Source organism: Lytechinus variegatus, chromosome 7 (assembly GCF_018143015.1).
Source record: "Lytechinus variegatus isolate NC3 chromosome 7, Lvar_3.0, whole genome shotgun sequence".
NCBI classification, from domain to species: Eukaryota; Metazoa; Echinodermata; class Echinoidea; order Temnopleuroida; family Toxopneustidae; genus Lytechinus; species Lytechinus variegatus.
The window spans coordinates 42,621,261-42,636,193 of NC_054746.1; the positions used below are offsets into that span (position 1 = coordinate 42,621,261).

Genomic DNA, 14,933 nt, shown 5'->3' on the forward strand with positions numbered 1-14,933 from the left:
GAGCCTTTGTGAAATTTTTACATAAAGCCTGCTGCAAATATCCTAAAGGACAAGTCCACCCCAACAAATAGTTTAATTTGAATAAAAAGAGAAAAATCAAACAATCATAACACTGAAAATTTTATCAATATTGGATATAAAATAACAAAGTTATGACATTTCAAAGTTTTTCTTAATTTCACAGTTATAATCACATCCTTTCTGGTATACAAATGAGGGGACTGGTAACATTATCCATAAACTATTTCTATTGTATTGAAATGTAAAGTATTTAAATTTTCTCCTCTGACAAAGTTTTATTCCTCCCTGATCATTTGGAATTACCATTTAAACATATTTTGGTTCAGTCATCTAGGTCCTTATTATCAAATCTGTAAAACAAATTATTGTAAAATACAAACAATTAAAAAAATAGTGAGTGAAGGGCAGCATTGACTCTCTTATTTGAATATCACTAAACTGTGAAAATAACCATTTTCTGAAAAAAAAGCAAAATTTTAGATTTTTTAAAAAACTTATTTTACATCCGATTTTGAGGAAATTTTCAGTGTTATGCTTGGGTAGACTTGAACTTACAAGTGCTAATCCTGAAAAAAACCTGAAATTAAACTCAAGGCAATTTCATTATCTTTATCTTATCTTAAAATGGGGGAAAATACAGAGACATAATTGAATGTATTAACCTTTCAGACTACCACATGGTTTGTTGGCGAGTTCAACAATTTCTAGCCCCCCTAGTCTGGGGCAACTTCCCCTTGCAACCGAGTCCCTCATGAACTCAGATGTGACAATATCCTGTCTTGTCACAACTGAAGAGATGAGAGAGAACATTTTAAAGCCCTATATTATCAGGCTAGACTATGAGTGAGGTCCTGTATGATAGTCCCTTTAGTTCACAACCCAATATCCTCAAACTTTTTATAGAACAAACCGGTTTGAATAACACCATATAATCCACATGGGTACAAAAAACCTACACCCACTAAATGTTATAGTTACTATAACATTGTCACTGCTTGCAAGAAGTTTACCAAGAGGTAGCTTGCCGCTATCTGAAAATTGAAAGACCTACATGTCTTCATTTCTTGGGGAGAATAATGTGTTACTGGGGTAATTTTACTTACCAAATTTGATTAACATTTATAATCATTAGTGGAAAAACTCTCAAGTAACTTTAAAGTTAAACAAATCTGCTCCACTAAAGGTTGTTCAGCAGTCTTTAGAACTGTGATGTGATACCAAAAAAAATATTCACTTTATTCATAATATTTATAGATGTTGTGTTCCAGTTCATGGAAGAATCAAAACAGAATTGTTTAAAATTTTAAATATTCCATATTTTCTAAATAGAAAGTGAATGATGTCATCAGTTCCTTCGTTTGCATACTGACCGGGATATGCATTCTGTTAAATTGTAAAATAACTAAATGAAATGTCATAACTCTCTCATTTTAATTTTTTTCAGCATTAATCTTGTTTTAGATTCTCTTTTTATTCAAGTAAAGTTCTCATTTGGGTGGACCTGCCATTTTACATACTGGTGTATGCGTATAATATAATTAGACAGGTGATAGAATGAACAGATTTACATAGAGTGCTATACATGTAGAGTACTTACCAGGATCATTTGCTTCTCTCTCTGTATGTTGAAGGTCTGACTCTGCAAGTGCCTGATCTAGCACCAGGGACAGGAACTTAGCCTGAGTTCCAGACACCCCTTTGAGGAGAGAGTAAAGGACCAGGGTCTGTTCGCATTCATTCCAGTCCTTGAAGCAGGACCAAAGAGCATTAACCTGATCTCTGAATAGGTCTGTTGGTTTCATACTGCTAGTAGGTACAGATGGTTTGGCTTTACAGGTGTTGGTGCTGGTGTTGTTTGTAGGTGAAGAAGATGTAGTGTTGAAGGAAGAATGGGGGTCAAAACCCTTCACCTGCCTACCATCATAGCTACCAAACGGGTTCCAGTGGTCTACAATGGGGAATAAGCTGCTTAGCTGGTGCTGCTCCGGTAATTTCTGTATGCCTTTCTGCTCAAAAACGATAAGAAAAATGGGAGAATCATATTAATGCCATATTAATGCTTTATTAATTCATTGCATTGCCAAATAAATGCATCTACAGTATTGATAGGTGGGGTAGGCCTACATATGTACATGATTTTCTTTATGTAATACAAAGAAAGCAATTTTGAAAAAAATTATTAGAAACAAGAAAATCTATAAATGTAGATCAGCTGAAATTTTTTGAGGAAAATTAGAAGATTGAATAATTTCAAGAAGAGTTGGACAAAAAATTTCCAAAATAATGAATGTGGGAATAACATGATTTTAATCTCAATACACAAGAGATATAAATATTATCAGGTTGGTTCAATATTCATCACAGAAAATGGTGTTAGCATGATACTATTTAATAGCAAATGAATGATTCAATTTAAATTTTGGAAGCAAATGAAAACACAATGTAAATGCAATATTTTTGCACTGATATTATTTTTAAGCCTCACAGAGGCCCACTTTGGCTAAATAGTAGATCTTTCTTGGCGACAAAATTATGTTGATTCTTTTTTTCTTAGATGTTGAATCTTCACAATGGGTCGTTAGATCTTGGCAGTTGGCAAACTTCATGCATATTAGAATTGAAAGACAAATCTGCATTTAACCTTAATATCTTCAGCTGCCATTGTTCACTCAAACTGTGTATGACTAATTTACTATCTGCAATATTCCAACAGTAGATGATCTTGTGAGCATTTGCAATTTGCTACTATATGATTGACATGAAAATAAATGTATATCAAAGTCCCAAGATTGTTTCTTACTACCTACTAGGTTTTGGTAATGAAACAACTATTAATTCAATAATACACAGACACCTGCATACTATCGATCTACATACTGAACATGTACATGTACAATTACTTTTTTCAAATGAAACATTTGGTTCTATGGCATACATCAAATCTGGTTCTATGTTATTTCCAGAAAAACTACATGTATAAAAGCATATAGATTTTCAGGAAACAAGAGAGGCACATACAAGTACATGTATGAAAGAAGGCAACATATTATAAATAGCACTGAATGACTCAGTTGTTATATTCAATTCAACCTTGATTTACAAAGTACAAAGAAAAAACTTACTCGCTATCACCATGTGTGTAATTACTGAAATACACTGAAGTGATTAGTCTCACTTTCCAATTCACTTGAAATCAATTTTCTGCATGTACTTATTATCATTATAAGAAAAATAAAAAGAAGATTCATGGTACTAAATAAGTTAAAGTACCTGCATGCATATGAATATGGACAGGCACCCCTAATAGAAAAGTCAACGTCAGACAAAAGTAAAAAAAAATATTAAATAAATAAATATAATTAAAACTATTGCAATAAATCATCAACAAAATTACACCAGACAGCAAAATAGAAATACATGGTACATTTGATAATCTGAGTGACCCAAATAAATCATTTATCAAGTTGGTTACTACTTGTCCTAAAAACTAAGGGCTACGCAACACTTCAAAACTTACTCAAAACAAACTCCTCCTTCCCCAACTTATTGAATGCATACATGCACATCAGCATTAAAGAGTAAATTAGATCAGGGAATTTATAAAGAAAAAAAATAATGTAGGGTTATAATATTGTATTTCACAATCACACCATGAAAAATAATAGCCCCCTCAATATCAACAAAGAAGATGACACAGATCACAACAATGTTTGGAAATGAGTTCCCACTTCAGTGGCTCTGTTTACAATCACAAATGAAACGCGATTGCAAAATTGTCCTTTTTAGGCAAGTTCACTAAAAAATTCTAATCATAGAGCTATCAGTATATGCTGACATGAAACAAAAAAAAGATACATGCAACAAGTTATAAAATAATCATCTACTAAAAAACAAAAGATCTGTTAACTCTACTCCACTCACCATGGCTGTTCAGGCACTTCTTTCATTCGGCAATGGCAGATAACCAGTGATTAAAAATATATATATAACTCTCTCTCTCCCTCTCAGTTTCGTACTCACTTACTCTCAGCACTTCATGCCTGAAACCTGTGTGTGAATTATACATCATAGTGTGTGTAATATCCTATGAGCAACAGACAACCAGGAACTAACATATCAAGGAAGTTCCCCTAGAAAAAAGTCTCGGTACCAAAAAAAAGGAGAAAATTACTGTCTTTTTAGTGAGCAATCTTCGCTCAGACAGCAGTTCAAGCAGTGGCATTCTTCCATTTTTTTTATTCAACTGGGAGTGAAATTTGCATTATTGCTTGTTATTTTCTCTAAGTCATCCTCTATAAATTATACCTATTTTTTAAACCTCAAAAGTGAATAAACAAGTTTAAAAAGTGAAATTGATTCTAATGGTAGCCCAAATTGATCACAAAAACACACACACACAAATAATAAAGATGAAAATGCAGTGATAATTAACTATTAAACATCATGATCAATTTATGCAAATAGGAATTTACTTGGCATACTGAGTTCTTACAATATGTATTTTCATCATCAATAAATTCTAAACGTTACTCACACAAAACTGTGCATCATTGCACTAATCATATATACATGTAGTTTACCTTATTTGGTAGAGAAGGTATTCACTGAACTAACATCACAAGGTCATCAAAAATTGATACAAAAGCTATACCCATATACTCAATTCATGATACACCTATAAAATAAATGTTCTTCACATTTCCCATGACACTTTCCTAATAAAGAAACTACATGAACCAGTGCATAACTGTATATTTCCAGAGATCTGAAAACTTTACATTTCAGTTTTTAAACAAAAGAATGCTATTCCAGATTTACAATTGTTTTCGCTTTCTCGTATACATGTACTACATGTATATCTTAAGCAAAATTTGAAACCTCTGCATTTACTTATATTTGAAAATATTCTGTTGATTCATATTAACCCCCAAAGTATTAATGATAGTAGATTTTTTTATGCTTTGTGTATTTTTATAATTCTATTTTGATACTGTTATGTTTAATGCTGTTTTTCATGTAAAAGTTCTGTACAATTCAGCTCTTGCTGCGAACAGTCTGAATAAAATACCATTATTATTATTGTTGAATTATTTATAGATGATTAAATGCCCATTTATTACATGGATTTCAATCAATGTAATGAAACTATTAAAACAATGTGAGCTCCTAAACAAAAATAAACCCTACAAAAACATGGAAATGCATTTAATACAGCCATGAAGATTTCATTTCAAATTAAAATGAGTCGGCAAAACATACCCAAGAAAGGTGGTCAACCCAATCAAGACTACCGTTTACATAAAAAACTACAAAAGTGCTCTTAAATACATGATGAACAACAGATAGTTCTTCCTACATTTTCCTCATCATTCAAAGGATACAATTACTGAAATGTTGAAAAACTTGAATTTCTTTAAATTTCAACTTAAAAATCAATTTGCAAATTACAGACTATTCTAAAAATTTGTTGGGTTATCTAAATTGATAACCAGAGCACAACAGCGCAAGCTGAATAATAAAAACAAACTCCTCCCTCAAAGTTTACAAACCAATTCATATAATACTCAATGCCAATGACCCCCCCCCCCCTCCTGAAAAGAAATTACAATTTACAATATAGGCCTCTATGAATATGAAACTTTTTTACAACCCTTTACTGTACCTTCCATCTGTGTGTGACACATTAGCAACAAACTATTTTTAACCTTCCTCACTTCCTACCCTTTCAATTACTGGATCATGTGCATCTAATACTGCCTAGTATGACACAAACTATTCTCTTGTAAAGCTAGTGCTGAACAATCAATCGGAAAGCAAGCATATTATCAATACCAGCACTAGAGGGCTCTCTTCGTTATAAAAACCTGTAGACATTGAAGGTTCCATGAGCCTAATTACAACAGGAAGTCTAAAGATATTACTTCGACCCAACCCATTCGAATTTTTTTCAATTTGATATTGCTGATTGACGTAAGTGTATGAATATACATGTAATTGAAAAATCTAACACTGATTCTAGAAATGTAACTACTGGGCTTCCTTTGCCCAGATTGGGAAGATATATCGATGACTTTGGAACTTTTTCTGGACTGGCGGAAGAATTAGGGCTATTATACTGTTTGAGTTGATAAATTTGATCCCATCATATTTATCTTCATAAACGGCGATTTATTTTTAAAATGAGCTGGCTACAATACACTTCTCTTGTCAGATACAGAATGTCGGTCCAATGGTAGTAAGCATTTGACCCTCTAATTTCATGTTTATTTTAATGAATTTTTCAATAGTGCCATTTTAACACACAACTCAATATGGAATGTTTTACGCGCGCGACACCTGAAAACAATGCAACCTTGGAAAAAAAATCAAATACAGCAGCTTCCTGCATGTAGCTCCATATTAAACATAAATCACAAGAAAGTTAAAAAAAGATGGCTTATAAACATGGTTTACAATTAACAATCAGGGGGGACGTGTCCCCGCGTCCCCTATACCAAAAATAGAAGGGGGACACAATATCAAATGTCCCCCTACTATTTTTTATCCTTTATGATGGATAAAAATGCACCATTCACAATCAAAATTATACATGTATTTTGGACTGAATGACCTTATATTCTAAGTGAAAGCCATTTTTTTTCTTGTCATAGTTTCCAGCCCCTCTTCCTCCCTACCTTTGGGGACAGATTTCCACCCATGCCCATCTGCATCTTAGTTTGGTACTTGGTATGATGTTCCTCCAACATACTCCAAGATAAGCCTGAGTCATATCGATTATTTTGAAAACCGGTGTTCGACAGCTCTAATTCGATCGAACATCGATGCATCGAATATTGAAGGCGGGGAAAATTTAGTCTTGTTTTTGCGTCGATGCGCTTTGCATATTGCACTACGCAATGACGATATGCGCTGGCGTTGGCCGGGTGAGCGTTGCACAAGCAGATAACAGAGCAAAGTTTGTTTGTATTTTCCATGATCACAAAACACACAAAAAAGGACGGGGACCAAAGCAGAATTCTTCCCAAAATACATGTATCTTCAACAATGATATTTGCAGATGACAACATATAAGTTTAATAATAAAGACATGAATCACGCAGAGTCGATCCGAATGATTTTCGGTCGACTCAGACCTTCATTTTTCCCGACTCTGATTTTAATTTAATCTCGGTAAATATTGCAGTCCCATGTAGTCCCATATGTAGATTTTCATGGCAACACCATGGAAGTCTACATGTGGGACTACAATATTTACCGAGGTGAGTTCAAATCAGAGTCGGGAAAGTGGTGAATATTCTTCATTTTTCTGATAGTTTTCAACTAAATCAAAGTAATTTCAAGGAATTATGGAAAAAGAAGGCCATTTCATGGATTTAAAGATGTAAAATGTGAAATTTTAGCAATTTTTCAATTTTTTTTTTTTTTTTTTTTTTTTTTTAGCAGGAGCGTGTACGACATCTTGTAAACGTATTGACATGACCCAGGCCTAGTTTCACCACAGATTAATTAATAGCTAACACAGCTATTGCATATATACAATGTTAAGAAAAATCTACAATTTATCATACATGTATTGTAATGAATTGATTTGAGCTCCTCACGGAGAGCGATTCTGAGAAGCTCAATTGAGCTCCTCGAAAAAATAAGGAGAGCGATTTATTGAGCTCCACGAAATTATAAACGTGAAGGTCTGTCGACTAGCATTCGCAGTCCATTCATCAGCCCCGTCAGCAGCGCCGTACACTCACTCACCCGAAACGACAGGCGTGCTTGACTTAAGCCCCAGCAAACAATTGCAATCAATGGAGAGCGCTGTAACTTGCCTGAGATTGTGTAGTTGGATCCAAAATGAGCTCCAAATAAATTTATGGGAATAAATACGTAATTTTCTCTGGATGGTCATTTGAATTGCTATTCAATGCTGATATAACGATTGTGAGGAAAGATTGTGGAATATGAGTTATGACGATGTTCGAGAATTAATCCTGATAATGACAATCTAGTTTTTTAGACGCAATTGAGCATGCGATCAAAATAAATACGAATGTTTCGAATCGAGCCCTAAATTCATCTAAATTATTACGATTTAACAAGATTTTATGGTCATACTAAGAATATTGACGATGTCAGCAAAGTATGTTATGTTCATATTAAGCCTGAGTCGAATCGATTTTAAAATCGGTGTTCGATCGATGTCATCGAACACCGGTGCAGATTTTGCAAAATCGGTACATCGAAAAAAAAAAAAATACGTCGGCCGGCCGATTCGTTTGGTTTACACAATCAATCATAAAAATATCAGCAATGTCCAACTTTCCTACTACTTACTTGATTTCTATTGCCCCCAAAATGAAACCGATTGAGTAATTATGATGCTATTCACCATTAATTTGAAGTTTATTTCGATCATAGTTCGAGTCTTACTCGTCTGCTCGTGCCGAGATAATTCATGCACGATGAATTCATGAATGGAATTGGAAGTCATGGCCATCGATCGTGCATGCGCAGTACTACTGTTCTTTAATCAAACCAGAAAATGGCCGGAAATTGACGCGATCAACGTAAAATAAATCTTGCTTTCATGAACAATATTAATATCATGACCATAGAACATTATTTAATCGTAATATTTAACAATAATTTGCATATGATAATCATTAATATGAATTTAGAGCTTGATGTGAAACGTTTGTATTTCGTTTCAATTTTCAATGGCGGACATCTCATGACGATCGACTTGACAAAATTAATGAGTCGAGCTAGTGCACTTGTCTAAAAAAAATAATCACGTCAGGATTGATTCTCGAACATTGTCTACATGCAAAAACTCTGTTCAAGTTCGTAATATCACCATATAATAACATTTTACATGACAAAACAGAGAAAATTGCGTTTGATTTTTTTCCCATCAATTTGAAGCTAGTTTGTGCCCAACTTTGGGCTCTGATTTCATGAATGGGAAAATATGTCATACGTCATCGAACACGCATGCGCATTGTGCTTATTTTCTCGGAGCTTGGAGGAGACGTCCAGAAATGGAATCTTAGAAATAATCCCAGTATTAATTCTTCCATATGAACATAACATACTTTGCTGACATCGTCAATATTCTTAGTATGACCATAAAATCTTGTTAAATCGTAATAATTTAGACGAATTTAGGGCTCGATTCGAACCATTCGTATTTATTTTGATCGCATGCTCAATTGCGTCTAAAAAACTGGATTGTCATTATATCAGGATTAATTCTCGAACATCGTCATAACTCATATTCCACAATCTTTCCTCACAATCGTTATATCAGCATTGAATAGCAATTCAAATGACCATCCAGAGAAAATAACGTATTTATTCCCATAAATTTATTTGGAGCTCATTTTGGATCCAACTACACAATCTCAGGCAAGTTACAGCGCTCTCCGTTGATTGCACTTGCTGGCGCTGACGTCAAGCCCGCCTGTCGTTTCGGGAGAGTGAGTGTACGGAGCTGCGGACAGGGCTGGTGAATGGACTGCGAATGCTAGTTGACCGAAAATCATTCGGATCGACTCTGCGTGATTCATGTCTTTATTATTGTTTCATTTTAAACTTATATGTTGTCATCTGCAAATATCATTGTTGAAGATATTTTGGGAAGAATTCTGCTTTGGTCCCTGGCCTTTTTTGTGTGTTTTGTGATCATGGAAAATACAAACGAACTTTACTCTGTCATCTGCTTGTGCAACGCTCACCCGGCCATAGCCAGCGCATACCGTCAGTGCGTATAGTGCATATATCGACGCAAAAACAAGACTAAATTTTCCCCGCCTTCAATATTCGATGCATCGATGTTCGATCGAATTAGAGCTGTCGAACACCGGTTTTCGAAATAATCGATATGACTCAGGCTTAGTTCATATGGAAGAAATAATACTGGGATTATTTCTATTGTTATTCCATCTCTGGACGTCTCCTCCAAGCTCCGAGAAAATAAGCACAATTAATGCGCATGCGTGTTTGATGACGTATGACATATTTTCCCATTCATGAAATCAGAGCCCAAAGTTGGGCACAAACTAGCTTCAAATTGATGGGAAAAATATCAAACGCAATTTCTCTGTTTTGTCATGTAAAATGTTATTATATGGTGATATTACGAACTTGAACAGAGTTTTTGCATGTAGACAATGTTCGAGAATCAATCCTGACGTGATGATTATTTGTTTTAGACAAGTGCACTAGCTCGACTCAAGAAGTCAAGTCGATCGTCATGAGATGTCCGCCATTGAAAATTGAAACGAAATACAAACGTTTCACATCAAGCTCTAAATTCATATTAATGATTATCATATGCAAATTATTGTTAAATATTACGATTAAATAATGTTCTATTGTCATGATTTTAATATTGTTCATGAAAGCAAGATTTATTTTACGTTGATCGCGTCAATTTCCGGCCATTTTCTGGTTTGATTAAAGAACAGTACTGCGCATGCACGATCGATGGCCATGACTTCCATTCATGAATTCATCGTGCATAAATTATCTCGGCACGAGCAGACGAGTAAGACTCGAACTATGATCGAAATAAACTTCAAATTAATGGTGAATAGCATCATAATTACTCATTCGGTTTCATTTTGGGGGCAATAGAAATCAAGTAAGTAGTAGTAAAGTTGGACATTACTGATATTTTGATGATTGATTGTGTAAACCAAACGAATCGGCCGGCCGACGTATTTTTTTTTTTTTTTTTTTTCAATGCACCGATTTTGCAAAATCTGCACCGGTGTTCGATGACATCGATCGAACACCGATTTTAAAATCGATTCGACTCAGGCTTACTCCAAGAAGTTTAACTAGAGTTTGTAACATCTTTTATTTCAATCCATCCCATCCCTCAGTCTCTCTTATTTAATCATTTCCCTTTCCCCCATTTTCTATTCTTCTTTTACATTTCTCTCAACGTGTTTAATAGATCTAGCTATTTTCTAATCAAGATCTGGACTCATATATGCATGTTAGTGTTTCCAATATTCAATCATAAGACTCTACTTTGCAACTGTAAACCTAATATATTTTTATGTTTTTTTGTATGGTTTTGCGTAAGTGTTACAGAAGTGCTGAACCTTCTTGTACAGTGTAACTGTCTGAAGACTTAGTTAAGTTGAACTTGTATGGCAGCGAGTCCAAACTTCCTGTGTGTCCATACTTCGCGGACGGCCATTATCTTAAAAAACTAGCCAATTTCCTTAAAATCTGACTTCATCAATGGAAAAGCGAGCTAAAATTACCCTATTACGGAAGTTTCTTTAGGATGAGTTCAGTATTCATGAAAATATTGACAAAAGATCGGCAAATTTACCACCGTTACTGCGTTAGCGCCTGTTCCGAAGAAATCAGATGTTCTCAACAAGCATCACGTTATCATCATTTTGCAAGCAGATATCATCAAAAATTTGAGTTCAATGTGTTACTGGTTAATCCTATAGCATTTGGTTGTCAATCTGATATTATCAATATCTCACCTTTAATTTGAGTTTGGTTTTTGTTTAAATCTTCACAAACACTTTGGTACACGAAGTTAGGTCACACTTCTTCAGAACGATTTTCCAGCACAGCGCGCAATCGTCGATCAGAATTAGTCCTTATAAGAATAGAATTTTGAAATTGCGATACCCACGAAACCACTTGAGTCTTGGCCTACTTCACATTTTCCTCAATGTAAATGATTAGACCCCCCCGCCTAAGATATAGTTTACGATCTTGCTGTTGTTCGTTTTGGGCCTGTTTCATGCCCTAACCCTGGGTTTATCTTCCTGGCAACTGTGGGCTGGAGTTGGTATGTCCATCTTCCTTTTGTAAATCTGTCCCAACGTCATTGCCAGAGCTTCTCAGTATTCTTACAGATAGTCTTGGCACTTTCCTTGCTGTCAATTTGGTAACTATTTCTTGAATTGGTTTTGTATATGGTAGGGATCCTAAAGCTACGCACCACTCATCGCGCATGCAGTTTTCAATGGCAAATGCGCACACTGTATGTGGAACTGTGACTGCAGAGTAGTGCTGCAGCCGAACCGAACGGAAGTTCACCGAACTTGGCACTTCCGAACCGGACCGAACGCAAAGGCCTGGTTCGGAAGTTCGGTAAAAAAAAAAATATGATAATATGCAATGCGTAAGTGCGATGACTACATAAATTTAACTATAAAATTAAACAAAAAAATATTGGTAAGTGATTGTGCACAAAGAGAGCTCCACTCAATATATTTTTAAAATCCACTACGATAGCTCCCATCTCGTCTTTGATTGAACTGTTATCAACTTAAGAATATTTTATTAACATAAATATATTTTTTCTTGATAAAATGAGGGGACATTTTGAAGCTAAACTCGGTATAAAAGTGTGGTGTAATTACGTATTGCCGTAATTGATCGTGATTGTAATCAGACCTAACCATTTTGTATTTAATAAAGAAAAAGAACCAGACATAAATTCATTCCTCGTAAATGACAAAGTATGACGGTTTCGGTCTCGTGTTTGATTAAATTTTTATCTTTTTCAATTTTCTTTTTAAAACATGAATATATTTTTTCCTTATAAAATGTGGGGACATTTTAAGCTTAACTCAGTTAAAAAGTGTAGTTGAATTACGTATTGCTGTAATCGGACGTACATTTAATTGTTTTGTATTTAAAAAAAGAAAAAGACAAGACATAAATTAATTCCTTGTGACTGACAAAGAAATGGTAAAGTTTATATTCCACCTGAAATTTCCAAATAAATATAAAAGAAAAATAAATAAGAGATGAAGGAATGAGGGTGAAAAAAACAGAAAATATAAAAATTCAAACCAAATCAACGCATGTTCCATGATCGATGTTCCGGAAATGGTTGGTAAGGAAAGTTGAAACAGGAAGTCTAAACAACCCACTCTCGGTTGCTATTTTAGTATTATACAGGTAAAATTCGTATTCCGAACTTGAAAGGTTTTTCCGTTGTCAATATTTTCTTAAAAGTGGTTTAATCTGGTCAATTACTGAAAATGAAATGATAAATTATCAGTTCCGTCTTAGTTCTGACGATCAACGCCGAGTGATTTCACAACAGTAAAATACACAGTACAGTCCCATGTACTCATTTTCATGTTGGAAATATGTTTGAAGTCACGTAGACCAAGAATGGACTGATATTTTATCTTTTAAAAGTAATTAATTGACCAGATTTTACCACTTTTCTAAAACTATATTATTTGGTATGAGAATTTTACCGGTATGATAACAGTTGAGGTTGTTTGTCTACTGTTTCGAGATTCCCGATCAACACTTTCCAATTTGAGAAGCTGCGTTTGGCAATGACATCGTAATCGATCATGATCATAGCTACGTGAAATAATCATGAAAAAAGTATTCTGATCTTTGTAATTCTGTTTCTGTCCTGATTCTCTCATTATCATTATTTTTTTTTCCATTTTAAAAATGAAAGTAGAAATGACTTATTTTTTGTTTAAAGATTAAAACAAAAGAAAGTTCAATAATTTTCATAACTATTCTTTTTAGAAACAAAATTCATTATAAATATATGACAGATCATCCTGGAGCTCACTAATCACTTGTTTGTGGGTCGGTGATCTTTATTTTTTATACAGTAGAGGCGCACGGCCAATATTGGAGACTGTCTCCAATGTGGGAGATTATCTCCAATATCAGAGACTTTTGTAAAGAATTTGAGTATCCAATTTCAGAGACAGTCTCCAGTTTTGGAGACCAATTTCCTTTGTTTACATTTGCGGCAAAAGGATTACCTTGGCGGCAAATACAAATGTGATAAGCAGATTCCTCATGAAAAATTACCCGTTTTCACTGTCTACTTTAAGAATTCACCGTCTACTTTTGTTTTGATAAGGATTTTTGTTGTCGATCACAGATTGTCTCCCATATTGCACTCATTCAATGAACAAGGTTATAATATAACCTTGTTCTCAGTTATATCTCCATGTGTGACAAAATAAAGGTGGCAATGTTTGGCTTATTTTCTCTTTTTCTTTGGGGCAAATGCTTGATTTTTTTACACTGACAGTTTCCATTAGACTTGTTAATTCATACCGCTTGGCTCTTATTTAAATTTGATTCTTTATATCATTTTTTCTTAATTAAAAATAGAGATCAATAAATGAAAATTTTCTTGCCATATTACTTTCCACCAATAGAGGGCGTACACAAAAATATGCCCAAAATTCAAGTTTTTGAGCGCTCTGGTGAATACAAAAATTATTCCTACATTACTAATGATAAATAAATTAAAACTATATGGAAATTAGTAATTTTGGTCACAAAAGTGATATTTTAATGATTTTTTAAAGTGTGTGCTCTATACAGCATTGGCATACCATAGTCCTACCTGTAGATTCTCCACAGGCCAGATGGTAGCAGTGAACAAGTGCCATATTGGAGAGAGTCCCCTATATTGGCCGTGCGCCTCTACTGTCATATGTTAAATTTAATTTGGCATTTAATGCCGAACCCCGAACCGAACCAAAGTTCGGAAAAAAATTGCCGAACCGAACCCGAACATGCCGCCCGACTTGCAGCACTACTGCAGAGTGACGAGCAATTCCTATTCATTTTGTTCAACAGAGGCTGCAATAAATCTCTAAATACAGAGAAAACCAACAATGTTTTGAATTTCTGACTTATATTTACTTTAATTTCATATCTATTCTATGATAATGTGAAAATATTTTAGAAATTGATGCACAGGAAATACTATTTTTTGCATGATAAATCGAGTGCGTAGCTTTAGGACCCCTTCTACATCGGGCGGCGAAATCAAGAGGGGTTCGGAAAACACGGCGGGATTTTCGTATTACGTGAGTTTTGCGCTATTTTTTCTATGGTTATAGGCCTAATGATCTTTAGAATATTTGCCACAA

At 34.4% G+C, this 14,933-nt stretch overlaps 1 protein-coding gene across 3 annotated transcripts in view; it reads right to left on the reverse strand.

Moving 5' to 3' along the window:
• Positions 1 to 14,933, reverse strand: part of LOC121419364 (protein Smaug homolog 1-like) — a 38,434-nt gene that overhangs the window by 21,689 nt on the left and 1,812 nt on the right. Inside the window, exons 1-2 of one of the 3 annotated variants that reach the window (XM_041613791.1) lie at positions 3,943 to 4,132; positions 1,619 to 2,027 (exon numbers count right to left, since the gene is read on the reverse strand). In XM_041613791.1, the coding sequence (XP_041469725.1) occupies positions 1,619 to 2,027; positions 3,943 to 3,945 (412 nt within the window). In that variant the 5' untranslated portion in view covers positions 3,946 to 4,132. Of the gene's footprint in view, positions 1 to 1,618; positions 2,028 to 3,942; positions 4,133 to 14,933 lie in introns of those variants that run through there. The other 2 variants (XM_041613790.1, XM_041613792.1) reach the window with 2 other exon arrangements.